Source organism: Rhinichthys klamathensis, unplaced genomic scaffold (genome assembly GCF_029890125.1).
Source record: "Rhinichthys klamathensis goyatoka isolate OS25496 unplaced genomic scaffold, OSU_Roscu_1.1 h1tg000341l_1, whole genome shotgun sequence".
In the NCBI taxonomy this organism is placed as follows: domain Eukaryota; kingdom Metazoa; phylum Chordata; class Actinopteri; order Cypriniformes; family Leuciscidae; genus Rhinichthys; species Rhinichthys klamathensis.
The window spans coordinates 1984570-2008739 of record NW_026606855.1 but is presented as its reverse complement, the minus strand read 5'-3'; the positions used below and the strand labels follow the sequence as shown (position 1 = coordinate 2008739).

Sequence of the window (24170 nt, the reverse complement as noted above, 5' to 3'; positions counted from 1 at the left end):
AATTGCGAGATATGAAGTCAGAATTTCGAGATATAAACTCGCAATTATGTGTTATAAAGTCAGAATTGCGAGATGTAAATTCGCAATTGTGAGAAAAAAAGTCGCAATTGTGAGATTAAAAAGTCGCAATTCTGAGAAATAAAGTCGCAATTGTGAGATAAGTCGCAATTCTGTCTTTTTTTCTCGCAATTGCGACTTTATTTCTCAGAATTGCGACTTTATAATCTCACAATTCTGACTTTCTCGCAATTGCTAGTTTACATCTCTTAATTCTGACTTTACAACACATAATTGCGAGTTTATATCAAGATTCTGAGATCTTTTCTCAGAATTGTGAGATATAAACTCGCAATTGCGAGTTATCGGGCCAATTCTAAGGGGGAAAAAAGACTAACTTTATATCTCGCAATTCTGACTTTATAACACGCAATTGCGATTTTATATCACGCAATTCTGACTTTATATCTCGCAATTCTGCGAAATAAAGTCAGAATTGTGAGATAAAAAGTCGCAATTACCTTCTTTATTTTTCATTCTGTGGCGGAAACAAGCTTCCATAGTGATTAATTAGTACGCCCCCCCAAAAAAAAAAAAAACATTAAAAATGAAACGTCACACGTGTGTGGATGGTACAACATGGCTGACAAGATCAGCTTTAAAACTAATGACCAATAAATGACATCATTTGTATGTACATATTCATTATGTGTGATAGGAAGCAGCATAAATCACAACAGTCATTAACGCCACCTACAGTATATGATTCACCAGAAATCAACGGCTAACAAATTGATAACCTGCCGACCAAACCAGACTGAATGAAAAATATTTACGACTTATTATTATATACAAATGATGCTGGTACCAACGTACAAAAAACCCTAGTTATATTCCCACCCTTAAGAACAATAAGATTCATTTAAGACAAGAATAATGAATGGTACTGAGTATTTAAATGACATTATGTGCATTAATAATGGTCAGAATATTGTCAGGTAAGCTGGAACTAACTATTATTTAAACTCTAGATTGAACCTGGGAACATTGCTTCTACTTAATTTCATTAGGATAAGAGAACTTTACATTACGTGACACAGATAAACTGTGAATCGGCGGCATTCAAGTTATGATATTTATCAACGGTTCTTCAAATACCAAATAAAAGTGTGTTTAGGTGAGTGTTTAAGACTCTAAAATCATACTTTGGTTCCCAATAGCAAACACAGGTCTTCTGCTCCTGTTAAACAGAGTATGAGCTCCTCTTCTCATAGTTTAAAAAGTTAAAAAAAAAAAAAAAATTAAGTTCTTTCATCATTTACTCACCCTCATGTTGCTCAAAACCCATGTGACTTTCACTTACGCAAATGAAAATAATTTCGGTTTGGATGAGGGTGAGTGAATGATTCCAACTTTATTTTGAGTTGATGGCGTTGTTATTACGTTCAGTGCTGTCTTTCACAATATGATTTCAGACAAAGGTAGCAACAACAAATCTCTGGAAAGAGGACAGTGCACTCAAACTGCATTTCAACACACAAACATCCTCTTTTGCGAGTCTTTTGAGAAGAGGATCTCACGACGAGGATGTTTCTTCAAAAAGATGGGTGTGTGAACTCTGAAAACAGAAGTCCCTCTGCGGAGATGGCGTCCCCCAATCCCACAGTCCTCAGCGGCTGCTTGCACACGAGCACCGGCGTGAGATGGAAAGACACGTTCCCTCTGCGCCACACGGTCACCGGTCTCGTCGGGTCCACCGTTAGGCTCTCTCTCGGTTCTGAGAAGGAGCTGTTGAAGCTCAAAGGCGCCTTGAGGATCACTTTATTAACATCCACGGTTTGCAGACCGCAGGCTTGACTGCTCGCCACACGAGCGCCCGAAGCCACCGCTGCCTCCTGGTTCCCCCAGTGGCCCTCCACCGTGGCCAGAATGTGGTACGCCAGCGTGTGGAAGTGGATCCGGGTCAGATCGGCCTCAGATTCTGGGTCCGCCCGGCCGTGTTGCTCGAAGATCCAGAGCAAGATGTCGCTGACGCGGCCCACGTCGGGTATGCCGTCCCATGAAGCGAGGTCAGCGTGAGGTCCTCCTCCAGACTGAGTCAAAAACAGCAGCTCCTGTTCGTTCAGGCCGATGGAGTTCACGATGGGAATGACCTGCTAACAGAAGAGCGCAAAGAAACCTGAATGTTGTAGATGGAAACCTCACATATTAGGCCATGAGACGGGACCCCAAATTTGGGCTACCGGTACCATTTTGAGGGATTCAATTTCTTTTTGATTTTCATGAAGGTACACATCTCTAGTGTTGGAAAATGTGTGATAGCATTCGATCCATGGTAGCTTTCATTAGAAATCAACACTTATATCATCCTACCTCAAGGTAAGGTGTTCAGTGACTACAAGAGAGAAAAATGTATCCTTTTATAATTTTAAAAATTTATTAAATTTATAATTTTTTTATTATAAATTTTTTATAAATATTTTATAAAATGAATTTCTTTAAATACATTTTATAAAATTTTATAATAAAAAAATTATAAATTTAATAAATTTTTTAAATTATAAAAGGATCAGTTTTTCTTGACATATGTTTGAAAATCGTCCTCCGTAACCAAAAAACTACCTTGAATCTAATGCTATCACACATTTTTCAAATACAGGGTCATATACCTACACAAAAATCACCATGCGGTTTAATCCCTCGAAATGGTACCAATCAACCCTCTGTCTCACGGCCTAATATTACGCGTTCAATTTATCGAGATGACTTTAAAAGACTGACAAATACAAAACGGAGTCATGAAAACGAGGCATTATTTCAAGGCAAGCTAAAAGAATTGTCTCTGATGATGCACATATTTTACACAAGTATTTTAATTTGCTACCATCAGGGAGAAGATTCAGGGTCTTGATGTGCAAGTCTAATCGTTATTTGTTCCAACTGCAATCAAAATTTTGAATAGAGATTTTTTTATTTAATTGCTGTAGTATGCTGCTAGTTTTTATATAATTAATTGAAATGTGTTATTGCTTATTATCACATGTTATTGTATGTATTGTTTTGTGTGATTGATTGATGTTGTGCACTGGCCGTGTCATGCTGTCCAAGACAAATTTCCCAGGAATGGGACAATAAAGTATAATAAAAAATTCAATTTTTAAAAAAAAAAGTGGTCATTTTAAGATTAAATAAGCCTAAATACATGAATAAATATATAAACACATTTTGACGGCTGAATCTCCATGATTTTCCCATTACTTTTCCAGTAGTCATTGATAAGGATTTATTACACATTAAACACTCCGAAAGAGTAATTTTTAATATGCATTATTGTTTAAAAGTTTGGGGTTGGTAAAATGTATTTAAAAGAAGTCTCTTCTGCTCACGGCTGGATTTATTGGATCAAAAATACAGTAACAACTGTGAAATTTTATTACAATTTAAAATAGCAGTTTTTTATGTGAATATATAGTAAAGTGTAATTTATTCCTGTGATCAAAGCTGAGTTTTCAGCATCATTACTCCAGTCTTCAGTGTCACATGATCCTTCAGAAATCACTCAAATATGATGATTTGATGCTCGAGAAACATTTCTGATTATTCATATTTTAGTGGAAACGGTGATAACATTTTTTAAGGATTCTTTGATGAACAGAAAGTTCAAAAGAACAGCATCTATCTGAAAAAGAAATATTTTGTAGCTTTATAAATGTATTTACTGCCACTTTTGGTCAATTTAATGCATCAATCCTGAATAAAAGGATTTTTTTTTTATCCTTCCAAATTCTTGGAAGTGTAAATAGCATAAAGTAAATATCCGATGATTTGTAACCCCCCCCCCCCCCCCCCCCCAATCCCCATAAAATTACAATTCTCTTTTTATATACGATTTAAATTTCTTTTTTAAGGCAAGGATAGTGCCACTGTCCTTGATTGGAGAGAGGCAAAAATCTACGGAGGCGTATCGCATTCACTTGAGGAAAAAAATCTACTCTTGTTTTTCTGAATTAACGAGTTAATTATCTCAGAATTACGAGATAATTTTTCATGAAAAAAAGTTTTTGCTCTATGTTTCTGAATTAATGACTTTTAATTATCTCAAAATTATGAGTAACTCATTCATTCATAAAAACAGAGTGAAAAAAATGTTTTTCAAGAAAAATGTCTCATAATTCTGAGATAATTAACTCGTTAATTCAGAAAAAGAGAGCAAAATCTTTTTTTCCATGAAAAATGTCTCTCATAATTCTGAGATAATTAACTCGTTAATTCAGAAAAACAGCAAAAACTTTTTTTCCATGAAAAAATATCTTGTAATTCTGAGATAATTAACTCGTTAATTCAGAAAAACAGCAAAAACTTTTTTTCCATGAAAAATTCTCTCGTAATTCTGAGACAATTAACTCGTTAATTCAGAAAAACGGAGCAAAAACGTTTTTTTCATGAAAAATTCTCTCGTAATTCTGAGATAATTAACTCGTTAATTCAGAAAAACAGAGTAGATTTTTTTTCCTCAAGTGAATGCAATACGCTTCCGTAAAAATCAGATGAAAAGTAGTTTTTTAAATTTTTATTGTTAATGTAGCACTTGGTGACTTTACAATGGAACACTAGGTGTTACTTTTAAAATAGGGATGCACGAGGATTTTGGCCGATATTCGATATGCCGATATTTTCAGACTAATTTTGCCCGATGCCGATACCGATATATTTGTGTGTTTTTTTTAAAGTGCAAAAAAAGCTTATTAAAGCTTCTATTAAAGTTCTCAGTCAAGAGCAGTGAGTGATTTCCTCTTTGTGTTTTGTTGTTTTATTAACATTAACGAGATAGTTCTCCCCAAAATTTTAATTGTCATCATTTACTCTCTCAAGTTTCTTTCTTCTGTTGAAATTATAAAAGTTATTTGGAAGAATGTGGCTAACCAAACAGTTGCTGTACTTCAGTGACTTCCATAGTATATTTAAGCACAAGAAAGAAATGAATACAGGTTTTGAACAACATTAGAGTGAGTAAATAATGACAGAATTTTTATTTCTGGGTGCGGTATCTCTTTAAGGACAAGCGGCAGCATATTATACTGTCTCTTTAAGAACTGCACGCGACGCGTCTAATATACACGCCTTTGACAAGCAGATTTTCTCTGTTTGCTTTCACTTTAAACATAACCAACTTTATGTAAACCTTGTGTGTATTTGACAGTATCAGCGCAATAAGACTCGAAAGATTAGTCCAGTATGCAGACGCTGTGACAGGCTTTAGTTCCTGTGAGCGTCGCGTGTACGCGCTCAGAAAAGCGGATGTTAGAACAGCGCATCAGCACGTGAATGACATGTTTAACTAGCAAGACTTTGACGCACATGCAAATAATGAACTTTTGTGAATTGCAGTGTCCCGTGAGTGTAACTCTACCTCTGCGTTCACATGTGATGTGATGAATGTGCGTCGCGTTGTAGCCTACAGTATGTTGAACTGAAGGCGCCAGAATTGAACTGATGGAATGCACGATACTATGATTTTTCTTCAAAAGCAGATCGTGGAGACATTTTAGTCGTCCACGATCAAAAACCGCGTGAGACGCACACCCCTAGTTGGAAGTTTAAGTTGCTGGCGCTCATGCTTCGTTCGCGGTCGTCACGTGCGCATAGGAAACACGCCACCCTATCGGCGAGGCTCATCGGCAGAAATATTCATATCGCCGATGCCGATGATGGTCATTTTAAGCTTTTATCGGCCGATACCGATGTTGTCCCGATATCATCGTGCATCCCTATTTTAAAATGAACATTCCTCAACACTGTTCATTGTTTGACACCACTAACAATAATCTGTATATCTACTAAGCATTAGCATTCATTAAACCTACACAATTACCTCCTGCAGGATCCGGTTCATGTAGTCTCTGTCTGTCATGCTGGCCAGCTCAAGGTGGATGGGCACCTCGTTCCTCACGTCTGAGATCGCAACCACCGCCTGCAGGAAATCAGAACACAATCACCATAAAGACAAAGATAATCTAATAAGTCAGCAGCAGCAGCGAATTGACCTCAAAAGTGTGACCCTGGATCACAAAAGTCGCACGGGTGTATTTGTGGCAATAGCCAACAATACATTGTATGGGTCAAAATTATACATTTTTCTTTTATGCCAAAAATCATTAGGATATTAAGTAAAGATCATGTTCCATGAAGATATTTTGTAAATTTCCTACTGTAAATATATAAAGAAATATTTTTTTGTGAATGAATGCAGCAAAAGCACGAACATAAATGTTCAACTTTAAAGGCGATTCTCTCAATGTTTAGATTTTTTTGCACCCTCAGATTCCAGATTTGCAAAAAGTTTTATATCATCCTATCCTAACAAACCATACATCAATGGAAAGCTTATTTATTCAGCTTTCAGATGATGTATAAACTATACCCAGTTTTGTGGTCCAGGGTCACAAATATCTCTTGTTACTCTGCCAGAACAGCAAACACTACATCAATACTATATCAAAATGGCGTTGGTATATTTTAATAATATATCAAAAGTTTGGCTCATCCAATCAGGTTTTAGAATTGGAACGATTTGTGTTAAAAATATGCGGTAACCAATGATTCTCTTTTGAAATCAGATGGGAATTGAGCAATTCCGGTTTCAGACCTCTTTCAGTCGTTCCTCCCAGAGATCTCGGCCCATTCCTTCCATCATATGCAGTCCGGACAGAACCACCAGATCCGGCTGGAACTCCTCCAAGCTGGCCACGAACGTCTCCAGCGTGCTCATTTCCCCATTGGACACATCATGGGACAGGATGAAGCGGTTAGCCTGAGGAGCTTTCGAGGGGCCCCACTGTTCACCTGTAGGGGGCAGCAGAGAGGACACACTTTCTTTAATTCCCCCTGTGTTGAAAATCAAGCTTTTAATGTTGTTTATAAGTCTCTATAGGTTTTTTTTAATATGCCTTAAAACAAATCATGTGTAAATTCATAAGTCAACACCATTGCTGAGTATTTTCTCCATAAAACTGGTGTTTCTGACATTTTGGTGATCAAAGGTGAGTTGTAAGGGATAAATTAATTGACTACAGGAGGACTTTAATATACACTCACCGGCCACTTTATTAGGCACAGCTTGCTAGTATCGGGTTGGTCCGCCTTTTGACTTGCCTTAATTCTTCGTGGCATATATTCAACATATTCAAACATTCAACATATTCATGGTGCTGGAAACGTTCCTCAGAGATTCTGGTCCATAATGTCATGATAGCATCACAGTTGCTGCAGATTTGTCGGCTGCACATCTACCATTCCAGAACATCCCAAAGATTGAGATCTGGTGACTGTGGAGGCCGTTTGAGTTTAGTGAAACACTCAGACCAGCCCATCCGGCAGCAACAACCATGCCGCGCTCAAACTCACTTATATCACCTTTCTTCTCTATTCTGATGCTCAGGTTGAACTTCAGCAGATCGTCTTGATCGTGTCTGCATGCGTTGAGTTCCTGTCATGTGATTGGCTGATTAGACATTTGCGTTAACGAGCAGTTGGAGAGGTGTACCTAATAAAGTGGCCGGAGAGTGTATGTTTCTAGTCTTACTGTAGGGTTGTCAAAAAACTCGGTACTTCGGTACCAAGTCGGTACTAAAAAAAATGAACGGTTACGGTACCAGCTTTTCTAGGTACCGAGTACCGGGTTGATCCGACCGGCGGCGCTGCTAATGCGTTGGCTCTGAATCCACTTGTTGACAAGAAAGAAGGAAAGAGCCACATATGGAAATATGTTGAATTAGGCTAACGTCACGTTGCCGTAAAGGGCCGTTCACACAGCACATTTTTTGCGCGTGCAAATTTCAAATGTAGGCGCGCGGGAAGCGCGCTCATAATAGGAGCGACGTGCGAGCTTGTTTTTCCAGGCGCGTCACTGTTTATGGTTGCATAGCGGAGACACGCGAGAGCGAGCGCTTGTGGAGAGAAGGAGAAAACGGTGCAAACTGCGCTCTCCGTGATGACGAGGAAGTATCAGCAAATAATTAATTGATTTCTAGCCCTTGCATTCGAAATCAGCTACAGGGTTCTCAAGTTTTGAAGACAGGCAAGACTGACATTTTTGGCAGTTTTGGATTAAATAAAAGTAGGCTACAGTTAAGTCAAATAAAACATGTTTTATCTCCTGTATAGTTTGGTAACACTATAATAAGATACCATTCATTAACATTACTTAATGTGTTAACATCAACACACTGAGTGAACAATATATTTTTACAAAAATTTAATACAAACACTTGATTGTTCATGTTTGTTCACTTTATTCATTGTGCATTAAATAATGTTAACAGATAAAACTTTTGATTTTAAAATTGTATTAGTATATTTTTTAATTAACCCCAAGGAGAATAATTGCTATGTATATAACTATGGTTTATTGTTCATTTTATCTAATGTTATCTAACAAATAGAATCTTATTGTAAAGTGTTTTCAATACTACAGTTTCCATCTTTGTAACTGTGATATACACTTTAATATATGTAAATGTTATCTAAATTAAGCTTTGGTACCGAAATTGGTACCGAGAACCGTGGATTTTCACTGGTATTGGTACCGAATACTGAAATTTTGGTACCGTGACAACACTATCTTACTGTGAAAAATTCATTACAGAATATTCAATCTTTCACAGAAATAAAATAATTCGGCAATGTGATTTCGAGCGCGTCTCACCTGACTTGTACTCCAGGATCAGGTGGAACTCATCGGTCTCCTGCAGCGACTCTGGCGGGACCACGATCTGTTCATCCAGCATTTCATGAAGCTTCGGCCCCACCGGACCACACAAGAGGACCTGAGAGAACACAGCACTCTTTAGAAAACTAGAATCAGGTGCCCATCAGGTATTAATGTATCCTCTAAAAACAATCAGTTATTATGGAAAGGAAATTCAGGACAATTTGACCTTTTGTCCAGTGATGCGCTCAATGATTTTAGCACTAGCAGAACAGTTTGAAGCTTGCTCAGTAGCACAAGACACTCACCACGAGTTGTGGGTTAGACGCTAGTTTCTGGCCAATCAAAGCAGCGTTGCCGCCCACATAAAGCTGCAAGAAACAAGAAAAAAAGCTATTTTTGAGTAAATCTCAGAAATCTGGTCTCATTAAAACATACGAGATCAATCACAAGAGTATAGCAAACGATCCTGTAATGTGACTTATTTATGGATATTTTTACTTCTACTAGGAAAATATCAGATTTTCTATCAAATTGAAAGTGCTTATTTCATTGCCAGATATTTTATATTGTTGTAAGAAAAATATTGTTTTGTGAAAATGTGCTTAATGCATTTATAACGAATATCATGTGTCATGAAAATAGCCTCATGGACCAGCCTCAGTCTGAGCTCTGCACCTATTAATTACTGTTGATTATGCAAAATTAAATTTGACACAGAAACTCAATTCCCTCTCGTGCTTTCACATTAAACCATCGGATCTCAAGGGCCAGATTCATTTACAGCAGATGCCAAAATTAAAGCGGATATTATAGGACATATGCAAAATCAGATCGCACACTTTGAATTTAATCACACTAAGGCTTTAATCCGAGCAGTCAAACCTGTCGGACAATTTTTAGTGTGCTCCGAGACCGGCTAATCTCGGTCCTCGGCTCGTGCCCTGAGGAAAACCATGTTCTAAGGGCCACTCCTTCTGTCATAAAACACTTCGCTGCGCACCTGAGCGCCGGGATATTCGGCAGCCGCCCGTGCGATCCTTTGAAAAACCTCCTTATCTGAGAAGAAGCGCTCTGCAGCGGCGCCCTTCCCCATGTAGTGGATGAAGGCCTCTTTCAGGTCCTCTTTGCTGTGTAGCACCTCGTGGTCTCTGCCGGGACCCGGATCGAGAGCCAGGGCCTGTAACAGCCCCACTCCGGACACCACCACATCCACACAGGCGTTCACCCTGATGAACAGAGCAAACAAAGGGCTGAAGAACAGATGCACGTGTTCAGACCTGTGAGGACTGTGAACAAAACATTCATTGAATTCATTCATTAGTGGAAACACTTTACAAGAAGGTTTCAATAGTTCATGAATTAACTGACGTGAACTAACCATGAGCAAAACATTTGTTACTGTATTTGTAAATGTTTGCTAATGTTAGTTAATAAAAATCCAGCTGTTCATGTTAGTTACAATGTTACAAATGCAACTTTTGATTTTAATCATGTATTGGTAAAGGTTGAAATGAACATTAACAAAGATTAATAAATGCTGTAGAAGTGCAGTTCATTATTAGTTCATGTTAACTAATGAAACCTTATTGTAAAGCGTTACCGAATGAATAAAAAATATATTAAAATAATTAATCAACAATTGAATGAATGAACAAATTAGTCACAACCTATTACTAGAAAAAATGGTTTATTTGTTTGTTTAACTGAAATAATTAACAAAAAGACAACTTTGTAACTATCCTACAGATCTGAATTAATCAGCCACAAGTTGTTATTGGTATCTAAAACTATTTTTAAAAAATCAGTTATTGAAATAGAATAAAGTATAAATCTTAGATGAAGAAAATTAACTTCAACGAAAATTAGAAATGTTACTTTGGCGACTAAATATTTTTTTTATAAATATATTAGTAATCAAAAACAATGATAAGTTAACAATATTACTGATGAATTAATAATAAATAATTAAATATAATCTGATAAAATAAGATTAAGTTGAAGTACTAAACTAAAACTGAAATAAAAATAAAACAAAATAGAAAAGTTTAGGAAAACTAATAAATATGACAAAAGCACATAACAAAATTACTAAAAGTTAATTAAAAATATTAACAGTATGAAAATAATAATATTTACTAACACGTTTATACTCATAAAAAAAGGTTTGTTTGAAGAAAAAAAGGAGAGAAACTAATGACAGAACAAAATAAAATAAAAGCAAAAGGAACCATAGAACAACTAAAGAACCAATGGAAAAAAATCCAAAGAGAATTAAAGACGACAATGAACAAAGAAAGTTCTGAATAAATGAGTGTATTGCGAGTCGCTCACCCCACAGCCACTCTCCCCCAGCGTTTGGCCGGAGTCGTGATCAGGGTCTGCCAGGCGTGAGCGATGGCCTCCTCCAGCGCGGGGGGGCGGGGCTCTGAGCTGTCACTCAACTCCATCTGAGGCAGCGATTGGCTGATGCAGTTCAGCACACGGGCCGGTAGCTCCGGGTCAGTGTGGTACAGATAACCCATCCCCAACGCCAACAGGGCCACCAGCACGGCCTTCCTCCACATGACCTGTGAAACACACACTTTCTCTTCAGGATACCATGGTAGAAACCAAGGTTTTTGGACACATATCATGGTAATACTATGTTTTTTCAGACATGCACCATGGCAAAATCATGGTTTAATTAGACACGTACATGCATACCAATTTTTTGGGGACGCATATCATGGTAATACCATGTTTTGGACAGGTACTATGTTAATGCAATGGTTTATTTAGAGACATACCATGAAAACCGTTTTTTTTTTGGACATGTACCATGGTAATACCATATTTTGGTATATGTACCATGGTAATATCATGTTGTTTGGACATGTATTGGACTTTGGACATGTACCACCATGGTAATACCATGTTGTTTGGACATGTACCACCATAGTAATACCATTATATATTAGACATTGGACATGTACCACCATGGTAATACCATGGTACTTTGGGGATGTAGCAAGGTCAAACTTTGATTTTTGATATAGTAACAGTGTAGTTGCATGTTTTGGACATGCTGTGGTACTATCATGTTTTACAGGACAATAAATGAACATGTACCATGGTAATAACATGTTATTTCGGACACTAGACAGGAAGTAGATTTTAGATTTACAACTGAAACCAATGCATATCTATTTATAACACTGCAGTAGCTGTGCACGCGCACACATCTCTCTCCATATATATATATAATCTCAAAACCGTTGGACAAGTTGATGAGATTAAAAGCTGATAATTGTGCAATAACAGCAGTAGCTGGCTAGTGCTAACAGCCCATGTCTGCTCATGTATGGGGCTTTAAATCAACACGACAAATTAAATCACACACCCGACCGTGACCACCTGAAACATACGAGTGGTTTAAAATTATGTTTGGGAAAAAATGACATTTCTGATAAGTAAGTAACATGTTAGTGTGAAATCAATGAGCTAACATGAGCTAGCCACATAGCAAATAAACCAGCAGTTTACACAGCAATAACCAGAATAAAACACTTTGATGATATAATCAAAACACTTTTCGACAATCGGAACAGATGGGCAGATCACTAACCTGACGGATGATAGACGAGACGAGACGAAACAGTGTGTGTGTGTGTGTGTGTGTGTGTGTGGTGAAGTTGAGTTGTGTCACCCTTCTTGGTCGAAAGTCTGTTTGTTAGCGATTAGCCGCTCCACTCTCTCCCGAGGGCAACAGATAGCAAGTTTACTGATCAAATCTAATTGGAAATAACATTTTATTAATATTACAAGAGTTTATTAATATTACAAAATACAAAACTTATTTTAATTGCGCTCCAAAATGTATGTCATTTTCAGCGTTACCCTAGTAGAAGAGTGTTGTTGTTGGCTTTTGGGAAACCTGGTAAACGTTGCAGTTAAAGCGAACCCAAGTAACCAATCAGAAGCTCCGCCGAGCGTTGGTGACGTAGGCGGAACTCCACGTCGAGTGGATGCACTGATGAAGGGGAAATGTCTTTGCCCGGCGCCACGTCTAAATGGTCCCTGAGCTCAGCAAGTTTTTTTTTGTATGTATATTAAAGCACAGCAACTAGATAATGAAGTGCAGATCAATGTATTTTTTATCAATTTAATTTTAATCAGCGAATAAAACTTTTAAAATAAATGGATTTTTATATTTATAATAGTGCTGTCCAAAGTATTATTCACATCTAACATACGTGTGTGTGTGTGTGTGTGTGTGTGTGTGTGTGTGTGTGTGTGTGTGCATATATATATATATATAATGTATACACACATATATTATATAAACACAAACTTTCATCTTCGCGATTAATCGATTTGACAGCTCTAATTTATTATAATTATAACGTTATTTTAAAATTAAGCAATTTGAGCTCCAACGTTTAAAATGAAGTGTTATACTTATTATATATTATATTATATATTATATTATCTAATTTATTATAATTATAACGTTATTTTAAAATTAAGTAATTTGAGCTCCAACTTTTAAAATGAAGTGTTATACTTATTATATATTATATTATATATTATATTATCTAATTTATTATAATTATAACGTTATTTTAAAATAAGCAATTTGAGCTCCAACTTTTAAAATTAAGTGTTATACTTATTATATATTATATTATATATTATATTATCTAATTTATTATAATTATAACGTTATTTTAAAATTAAGCAATTTGAGCTCCAACTTTTAAAATGAAGTGTTATACTTATTATATATTATATTATTATATACCTTACATATTTTATTTTACATACTTTATATATTTTTACTTTACTTTTTAAAATGTTACATATTTTATAATTTTCATAAAATCACTTCTAAAAATGAAAAACATTTTATTTTATTATAGTGTATAATTATATGAGTACATAATTATAGTATATTGTGTTGTATTATATTAAATATTATTATATTATATTACAATTTATTTTAGTTTACAATTTCGACCGGAACTTATTTTTAGAACAAGTGAAGTCAATGGGAAGCCCCGGTTTAGATAACCAGGTGTGTGTAATATGTATTGTATTTTCTATTTCTATTTCTTTTTCATTTCATTAATTTAATCCATACACATTAATGTATATCTTCTGATCTACAGCATTATCTTAAGTGAGACTAATCAAAGTTTGTGTAGAGCAATTAAACCTGCAGTCAATAGAGGCAATTACAAGTATGACCAAATATATATTTTGTGAACCCCAGAGACACAAACTCGTTTAACTGATATGGATTTTGGATGTGTGGATGGCAATGCAGCAGTTTATAAAACAAACAAGAACACAGTCAGCAAACTAAACTAAACTATTACATCAGTTTATTTCAGAGGAGTTCACTACAGTGCTGGATCTGCTCACAGCATTTCTTTACTTTATTTAGACATAGAGAAGTGTCATAATTTTAGAAGTACTTCTATACTCTTTGATTTTACTATGGTAATACCAGGTAATACACAGTTGTTTGTAGCATAAAGATGTACGAGTTCTCATGTTGATCAGCAGGTGGCGCTATTTCCCCTCCTGTGAATTAAAGATCAAAGCAGCTGATCATGTTTAATTGAGTTTTATTTCTCTGGACATGTCATGAATAAACTTTGACTGGATTTTTGGATATAAACAGCTATTGCTCGACGTATGACTTATAATTAAACCATGGTTGCAAATTGCAATAACACCGTATGATCAATAAAAAATCTTATTGAGTGTTTGCTGGCAGGGTGGGTTTTGGGTTCGTTGGGGAAAAAAAAGTATTCATTCATAACACACACACAATGTAAATATACATATTATACAATGAATGTTAAAAAATAGTTTAAAAAAAAGTCTACAGGTGTTCGCCTATAATGAGGTGGTAACCATAGCAACACGCGCGTGCTCGAGCGCTTTCCGTTAGGACGGGACATCGATAAAACATAGGTAAGTTACTGTCAATATTTATCAGTTTATTGTAGATTTACACATCATAAGTAACATATATTACCTGTATATCGTTAACAATGTTTGTGTTTTTTTTAAGGAGCCACCGTGAACTCAAACTTTACCATTTTTGAGGGACACAACAAGTCACACAGACTCTGAATCTCAACAAATTGAGCGCCAAAAAATTACCAACAAAATTCCTTTAATAAAGACTGACAAAAATTCTGTCAGGGGTTACCTTTATGAAATGAATTTGAGAGGCACTTTATTATCAACACAGAAAATCTTTTATGGCTTCCCGCTCTCTAACTTACATAGCCTACCAGCAAGACATTGAAAATAAATCATGTAAACAAGGCTTTTATCATCTTGTGAAGCAGGAATAGCCTACTTGTAACATGTTGCACTTTAAAGCCGATATTTAGTAGTCAATGTAGGCCCAGGACCATATGCGAGTAAAAATCGGTGTTGCATGGTGATCAGGGGCCTCATTTATAAAACTTTGCGTAGGATTTGCGTCAGAAGTGGCGTACGGATGAAACATAGGACGTGCGTACGCACAGAAATATTCGGATTTATAAAACCGTGCGCACGCACATCCTACGCATTTTTCCCTTAATAAATCACAATCAATTCTAAATGTAGCGCAGCTTTTGCGGCTTCATGTCACGCCCATAGTTGCCCATAAATAGTCCGTGAAACGCCCATAAGTTAATATTCATCGATTGCGAAATCATGGCAAACATAGAGAGGAAATAAAAAAAAAACATAACTTCACTCAATGTGAAGTAGAAGTTATCGTTGGCGAGGTGGAAAAGAGGAGAAAAATGTTGTTTGGAGGGCACAGTGTGGGCATTACTAATGCCAAAAAGGCACTTGAGTGGCAAAAGGTTGCAGACGCCGTAGTGCTGTAGCCTCACAACCTCGGACTGTGGCCGAGATAAAAAAGAAATGACAAGCTACAGATGTCGGTTATAATCTACTTGGAAATGGGAAATAGTTCAGCGCAAATGTAATTTCTTGCTTCCTGAGTGATTGAGACATACGTCATACGTTATTTTATCAAAAATAAAACAAACTAAAGGCATATGCATGAATACCATGATTCCGTAGCTGATAAAGACATTTTTACTATGAAAACAACTTTCCCCAGTGGACAAATAATACATCTATCTATCTATCTATCTATCTATCTATCTATCTATCTATCTATCTATCTATCTATCTATCTATCTATCTATCTATCTATCTATCTATCTATCTATCTATCTATCTGTCTGTCTATCTATCTATCTATCTATCTATCTATCTATCTATCTATCTATCTATCTATCTCCCTAATTATCTATCTATCTAATTGCATCTAGCCTATATCTGCTCCGCCTGACGGACACATTGGCGAGAATATCAGTTTTGTACATTATTTCGTTCTGTTTACCATCTTATTTATGAAGATGAATTGTATAACATGCCAATATTATTGCAGAACATATTTCACTTTTCTTTTTGCAAATATGTGTTAATTTGCATTTCTGTTGCAGATCGATCAAACGGGTGTTCGTGTAGGCTGTTAATTGTAAGACTTGCTTTGTGAAGTCTTCGTGTTATTTATGAGAGGCAGTATTGCCATTACACAACGGTCTACAGTTTCACACACTTTCACGTGTTTCTTCCCTCTGCCGACGGTGTCGCCATTTCTCATTTCACCCGTTTTAGTGCGTACGCCTGGGTCAGAGCTTGCGTGAAGGACCGCACATTTTACCGTCAAGTTTGCTTTTTATAAATACCAATTATTGCGTAGAGAGCGGCGTACGCCTTCTTTTGTGCGTACGCAACGTTTATAAATGAGGCCCCAGATGGTGAGTAAAGTTATATGAAACAGTTGCATTTTTATGAATTCTCACCATGCAAAATTGTGAGAACTTGAACGCGAACAAACAAAAGCCTTGCCAATTTAAATATTTAAGCTCATATAAGACACGAAAGGGAACTCAATTTGTTAATTGCACTGTATGGAAAGTTTTTTGTGCGCAAAGCAGACATCTTTCATCTTTCTCAAAATTAGGTCAAAATGTCCATCTTGGTATCATAGTCATAGTCAGTTATGTTTTAAAGTTATGTTTCACCCCAAAATGAAAATTATCCCATAATTTACTCACCTTGAAGCAATCTTAGGTGTATGTGACTAAAGTTGTATTAAAAAAATATCCTGGCTTTTCCAAGCTTATAATGGGAGTGAATGGGGCTGGATATTTTGAAGCCCTAAAAAGTGCATCCATCCATCATAAAAGTAATCCATAGGGGGTTAATAAAGGCCTTCTGAGGTGAAGCCATGCGTTTTTGTAAGAAAAATATCCATATTTATAACTTTATTATAATCTCATCTAATTCTATACTTTTCTATCGTTCTATCGATTATACTTTTAATCATAAGGAACTTTTGTAGAAACTGCAGGCACAAGTTTGATCCTTCAATTAACCATTAATCCTCTTCAAACAGGGAATGTCAGTGTAGAGCACAAAGTGTGTGAACTTCACGTTCCCAGAGCTTAGAAGATCTTGTATTTTGCTGCATAAGTGTTTTTTCTCTCTCTCGCAGTCGCCTCTTTGATCTTTGTGATATGCTTTCCTGAAATATTTCTCACTAATAGTTTCGTTTCAACATGTTTTTCTCTTAGGGTGGGAGATGTCATAGGATGCCTTTGATACGGGTCTGATGGGGGAACGAGTGAGTATTTTCTCACAATTTAACTCACGGCTGATTAAAGGTATTTCAAAGAGGCTGGACGAGGCCTGGCGAAAACGATTATGAGCAAATCTGCAGGAGGAAATGGACGGCTTAACCGATTTCATACAGGAGTCATGTTAGAACAGAATCGGAGATAAAAACCCACTTTTTCTCACACACACAAACGATGCCATCTCAGCATGGAGGTATTAATAATTCATCATCGGCCTCTAGTGTTTGCCCCTGATTACGAACACTGGACCCGCTCAAACGGCCATTAATCTGGCTATAATGATCACAGATATGCTGTAATTTGCTGTTCGGTGGTGACAAACAAACAGGCAATACAAAATAAGTGGCTCATTAAAGTGTTATTTCAGCCAGAAATGAAAGTTGCTCAAAGTTTCTGTTTTTCCATACAAAGCATATAGTAACAACTGTCAAGCTACAAAAAAGCACCATACAATAAATAAATTATAAAATAATACTATATATGTATATATTTTTGTATATTATTTATCACTTGCATCCATTTAAGTAAGAATATAATGTCAGAATAAGTTTGTCATGTCGAAAAGCAGAGCTACGAAAAAGCACCATATAATAAATAAATTAATAATATATATATATGTATATATATATATATACACTCACCGGCCACTTTATTAGGTACCCCATGCTAGTAACGGGTTGGACCCCCTTTTGCCTTCAGAACTGCCTCAATTCTTCGTGGCATAGATTCAACAAGGTGCTGGAAGCATTCCTCAGGGAGTTTGGTCCATATTGACATGATGGCATCACACAGTTGCCGCAGATTTGTCGGCTGCACATCCATGATGCGAATCTCCCGTTCCACCACATCCCAAAGATGCTCTATTGGGTTGAGATCTGGTGACTGTGGAGGCCATTTTAGTACAGTGAACTCATTGTCATGTTCAAGAAACCAATTTTAAAAAATGATTAGAGCTTTGTGACATGGTGGAAGTAGCCATCAGAGGATGGGTACATGGTGGCCATAAAGGGATGGACATGGTCAGAAACAATGCTCAGGTAGGCCGTGGCATTTAAACGATGCCCAATTGGCACTAAGGGGCCTAAAGTGTGCCAGGAAAACATCCCCCACACCATTACACCACCACCACCAGCCTGCACAGTGGTAACAAGGCATGATGGTTCCATGTTCTCATTCTGTTTACGCCAAATTCTGACTCTAACATCTGAATGTCTCAACAGAAATCGAGACTCATCAGACCAGGCAACATTTTTCCAGTCTTCAACTGTTCAATTTTGGTGAGCTCTTGCAAATTGTAGCCTCTTTTTCCTATTTGTAGTGGAGATGAGTGGTACCCGGTGGAGTCTTCTGCTGTTGTAGCCCATCCGCCTCAAGGTTGTGCGTGTTGTGGCTTCACAAATGCTTTGCTTCATACCTCGGTTGTAACGAGTGGTTATTTCAGTCACTGTTGCCCTTCTATCAGCTCGAACCAGTCTGGCCATTCTCCTCTGACCTCTGGCATCAACAAGGCATTTCCGCCCACAGAACTGCCGCTCACTGGATGTTTTTTCTTTTTCGGACCATTCTCTGTAAACCCTAGAGATGGTTGTGCGTGAAAATCCCAGTAGATTAGCAGTTTCTGAAATACTCAGACCAGCCCTTCTGGCACCAACAATCATGCCACGTTCAAAGTCACTCAAATCAACTTTCTTCCCCATACTGATGCTCGGTTTGAACTGCAGGAGATTGTCTTGACCATGTCTACATGCCTAAATGCACTGAGTTGCCACCATGTGATTGGCTGCTTAGAAATTAAGTGTTAACGAGCAGTTGGACAGGTGTACCTAATAAAGTGGCCGGTGAGTGTATATTATCACTTTTGCATCCATTTAAATAAGAAGAATATAATTTTGTCACGTTGAAAAGCAGAGCTACGATAAAGCACCATATAATAAATAAATTAATAATATATATATATGTATATATATATATATTATCACTTTTGCATCCATTTAAATAAGAAGAATATAATTTTGTCACGTCGAAAAGCAGAGCTACGATAAAGCACCATATAATAAATAAATTAATAATATATATATATATATATGTATAATATATATATTATCACTTTTGCATCCATTTAAATAAGAAGAATATCATTTTGTCACGTCGAAAAGCAGAGTAAACATTTTTCCTAACATCTCCTTTTGTGTCCCACAGAAAAAAACTGAAAAGGTCATATGGGTATGGAACATCATAAGGATGAATTTTAATTTTGAGGTAACTGCTTTAATCTTTGCTTGTAAGAGTGTGTGTTAATATACCGTAGCTCTCAATTATCTAAACGTTGTCCACTGTTCTTTTTGTCTAGTGAAAGAAAGCCTCTCTGGAATCATTAGTGACTGCGGCTCCGGCGGCCTCTGCCTGTCTCCTCGCTGATCTGTGTGTTAATTATACATCTCAGCGTGATGAGGACCCGGGCTGGGTGCAGCTGTAATGAAGGTAAGGATAGCAGCACCTTTATATGGATGGTGTGCGAGTGAGAGATATAGTGATGAGACTATGTGGCATGTGTTATACATTAACATCTAACGTGTGACAAATAGCAAGTCATGAAGGTGGGAAGAAAGTGTGAAACATGGCAGCAAATCACTGTTGGATTTCAACTCAACACAGTACAGTTCATTCTACATTTCATGCCTTATATATAAGCCAGGATATGTATGTACATATAAAGAAATAAAGTAATTAAAAGTACAAAAATAGTACGATATTGGATTGCAAAAAGGTAAATTATAACGAAAAAATGGATATGAGATAAAAACCTGTTCAGTAGTAAATGATAAAACATGTTCGATAGTAAATATAAAGAGTTTTTAGCGTTTTGTGTCTGTCCAAACAAAATAAATAACAAATATGTATATCTGCTATACAAATTGACAGTCTTTCATGTCCAGAGAAAACAGATCATACAGTGCTGCTCAAACGTTTACACACCCCTGGCAGAATCTGTGAATAATTTTAACAAAATAAGAGGGATCATACAAAATGCATGTTTTTTTTATTTAGTACTGTCCTGAATAAGATATTTCACATAGAAGATGTTTACATAATAGTCCACAAGACAAAAAAATAGCTGAATTTATAAAAATGACCCCGTACAAAATTTTACATACACTTGAATCTTCATACTGGGTCCTTACCTGGATGATCCACGAATGTTTTTTTTGTTTTGTGATGGTTGTTCTTGAGTCCCATGTTTGTTGTCTGAGTCCTGAGAAGTTAAACTGACCAATGATCTTCAGAAAAATCCTCCAGGTCCCGCAAAATCTTCAGTTTTCCAGCATCTTTTGCATGTTTGAACCCTTTCCAGCAGTGACTGTATGATTTTGAGATCCATCTTTTCACAATGAGGCCAATTTAGGGACTCACACAACTATTAAAAAAGGTTCAAATATTCACTGATGCTCCAGAAGGAAACACAATGCATTAAGAGCCGGGGGGTGAAAACTTTCGACCAGGATGAAGATTTTTCTTATTTTGTTTAAATATATAAAACATGTAATTTAGTACTGCCCTTCGGAAGCAACAGAAGATACTTACATGTTTCCCGAAAGACAAATTAAGTACAATTTACCTTGATCTTAAAATTAATATAGTTAATTTTAAAGGCTATTATCATATTTTACCCCAACAAAATATGTCAACTTTCCCCTTTGGTCTTTAAGGATAGCCTTGGATTATGTTTCAAATTGTGGCCTGTACAATAGCAGATTGGTTTGTTTAATGCAGTTGTGAGGCACAGATTGCTTCTGCTTGGCTCACATTCAAACAGAATGTACAATGATGCTTCTCTGATTGTAGGTTGTTTGGTTTAATAAGTTAAACCCTCTGAGTCCTGACCTGGTGAGAGACAGATTAAAATCGCATTCAGTCGGCTGTAAACGGAAGGTCTTGATAAGGGTATGTCTCGTGTGGTGTGCTGTGAAAGGTTATTATCTTCGAGAGTATTACCGGATGTCCTAAATAGCCTACATCTGTTGAGTCTCAGATACATCACAATCCTCTGGGGTTCTTCTGTCGTTTTTGACCAAAAATATTGTTTTGTTTTTTTTAAATTACATTTTTTACTTAATCGTAATGGTAACTTGGTAAAGGTTTTGGCACTTGGTATGTGAACACACAAAAAAAGAATGGATTTGATTCATAAAGTGGTCCTGAAATAGTCCTGAAAAAAATAGTCACACTTGTATTGTTCATGTCAAAAATGAGCACATTGGAAAGGAATGAGAGGTGAATTTCATCTGGTGGAAGCGTTTGGTACTGCACCCAAACAAAATCTTACTGAAAGCTCATTTTTTGAGATATCAAACTTGTTTAGATTTATGGCTTTGACTTTCTTGCAGTTTAAGAGTAAAACTTGTTTTTGAAAATATATATTTCGTATAAAAATTGAAAATAGTATTTTTGTGAATTTTTCATAACAATAAATGTAAAATTCTATCACTTTTTAAAAACGTTTTTCACTTCAGCAATAATTTGCCAAGTGTTGTCTTTATAAAGAGATCAAACTTAAAGGATTAGTTCACTTTTAAAAAAACTTTTGCTGATAATTTACTCACCCCCATGTCATCCAAGATGTCCATGTCTTTCTTTCTTCAGTCGAAAAGAAATTAAGGTTTTTGATGAAAACATTCCAGGATTTTTCTCCATATAATGCACTTTACTGGGTACCAAACGGTCCACGGTCCAAAAGACAGTTTCAGTGCAAACTGCAAACTGTTCAAATGGCTTTAAACGATTCCAGACGATGAATAAGGGTCTTATCAAGCGAAACGATCGCTCATTTAAAAAATAAATAACAAAGTTTAAGTTTTATAAGCTCAAATGCTCGCCTTGCTCTGTTCTGTGTGACTCTCCTGTTCGAACTCGTTCATCAAAATGAACAAATCTTTTTACGAGTCATTTGATTCATTTAACGACTGAAATGAACGAATTGACTCGGAAAAAGATTCGTTCATTTTGATGAACGAGTTCGAACAGGAGAGTTACACAGAACAGAGCGACGCGAGCATGTGAGCTTATAAAACTAAAACTTTGTTATTTATTTTTTAAATGAGCGATCGTTTCGCTTGATAAGACCATTATTCATCGTCTGGAATCGTTTAAAGCCCTTTGAACAGTTTGCAGTTTGCACTGAAACTGTCTTTTGGACCTTGGACCGTTTGGTGCCCAGCAAAGTGCATTATATGGAGAAAAATCCTGGAATGTTTTCATCAAAAACCGTAATTTCTTTTCGACTGAAGAAAGAAAGACATGGACATCTTGGATGACATGGGGGTGAGTAAATTATCAGCAAAAGTTTTTTTAAAAGTGAACTAATCCTTTAAGTCTGTGCTCTAAAGCATTCGAGATCTACAACAGTTAAAGTTGGAAATTTCATTTTCAGGTCTATGTTCAAAAAGTGAATAAATGGATTATAAATACAGTGTAAATATTATGCAGTACCATAAAATCCCCTTAAAATACAAAATATTAAATAAAAAAAATGATCAAACTAAAATATAATTTCATTGAAAAAAAAAAAAAAAAAAAATTCTGTCATTTTTGACCGACATGTGGCCTGTACCAGAGGGTTAAAGGAACAGTTCATCCTGAAATGAGAATTCTGTCATTATTTAATATTCACCCTCGTGTCTTTCAATGATGTTAAACATTTTGAGATGTCAAAAGAGATGCAAATGTAAATGAGATTTCAGAGTTTCCATAGAAGGGAAGATTTTCTGTGAAAACCAGCTTCAAAAAGCTTTCGTATGACTTGTATAATAGAACACAGATTGTATGAACCACTTTTATGAAACTTTAATGGTTTTTTTGTCCCTTTTGGAGCTTGACAGCTCTGGTCACTATGAACTGTCAAATGATTCTTTACAAATTCTCTTTTCTTTTCCACAGAAAAATGACAGCATACGAGTTTGTGACGACATGATGTGGTGAGTCAATGAGATTTTTCCAGAACCAACCAGTCTTTTAAAAAAAATCACATAAGAATAATTTAAGAACAATTTACACAGAAACAAATGTTGTGCTCATAAATGAAGCCCATCTTCTTTGCCTTTGGTTGCTTAAATATTCATCCCTTTTTCCTCCTGATCTCAAGAAATACTCATCAGTGACATGAGAGAATAGAATATGTTAGCGTACCGTAATTAAACATATCTTTAATTTCTTTATCCTACGCAGCTGCCAGATGCTTGTAAAAGCTTTGGCAGTGAGATGTACACAAACTCTGTTCTGAATCTGCTTGACTCAGCTTGTGATTCAGAAACGTGATTCACCTTCACAGATTCACACATATCCTCATATATATTGGTTCCATGCCATACAAGTGATTGCTGAAAGCATCTCAGAGAGAGAGAGAGAAATATCTCTTAAAGGTTACAGGTGCACAAGATTGCTTTTTTATCTTTTCAATTGACGGCTGTTTCTTTTTCCCGTTCATCTGGGACTGGGGCATCCCCCAAGGTGCTCTACTGAATCCAATACATTCACAAAATACATTTTCATATTCCATCACACTGTGCTGATCATGACATCCATTTCCATGCAGAGTGCTTTCACCTCTTCAAACCTCCTGACGGCCTGGAGCCAAGATTTGGGGTTCGCTGGTGGCAAACACTCGACAGCTCCAGCATTAGCTGCAGTCTAAAAGATTTGGAAATGTAAGTTACAGACAAAGAAAGGAAACTGTTTTTGTTTTTTGTTTTAGGAGTTTTCTG

At 36.3% G+C, this 24170-nt stretch overlaps 1 protein-coding gene and 1 long non-coding RNA gene across 3 annotated transcripts; one reads left to right on the top strand and one right to left on the bottom strand.

Annotated features, from left to right (window-relative positions):
• Window positions 1-1299: 1299 nt before the first annotated feature.
• Window positions 1300-12479, bottom strand: adpgk (ADP-dependent glucokinase). Of its 2 annotated transcripts, none has more exons than XM_056272594.1 (8): window positions 12312-12479; window positions 11039-11274; window positions 9708-9933; window positions 9013-9075; window positions 8702-8822; window positions 6644-6840; window positions 5870-5968; window positions 1300-2153 (listed from the first exon to the last, which is right to left on the bottom strand). In XM_056272594.1, exons 2-8 carry the CDS (start codon window positions 11269-11271, stop codon window positions 1593-1595), a joined length of 1500 nt encoding a protein of 499 aa, XP_056128569.1. In that variant the 5' UTR covers window positions 11272-11274; window positions 12312-12479; the 3' UTR covers window positions 1300-1592. The 2 variants fall into 2 exon arrangements, with proteins under 2 accessions (XP_056128569.1, XP_056128571.1); XM_056272596.1 differs by having other exon boundaries at window positions 1300-2150.
• Window positions 12480-19611: 7132 nt separating this feature from the next.
• LOC130106444 (uncharacterized) lies at window positions 19612-21430 on the top strand. The gene is made up of 3 exons (XR_008809720.1): window positions 19612-19671; window positions 19763-19893; window positions 21256-21430. It is a non-coding gene; the product is annotated as an uncharacterized LOC130106444 (long non-coding RNA).
• The last annotated feature ends 2740 nt before the right edge of the window (window positions 21431-24170 follow it).

Coding starts and splice junctions, on each gene's coding strand:
- adpgk (XM_056272594.1), bottom strand. CDS start 11,271: ATGTGGAGGAAGGCCGTGCTGGTGGCCCTGTTGGCGTTGGGGATGGGT. Junction 9,934..11,038: donor TGGGGGAGAGTGGCTGTGGG/GTGAGCGACTCG, acceptor TCTGTTCATCAG/GGTGAACGCCTGTGTGGATG. Junction 5,969..6,643: donor GGGAGGAACGACTGAAAGAG/GTCTGAAACCGG, acceptor GATTTCCTGCAG/GCGGTGGTTGCGATCTCAGA.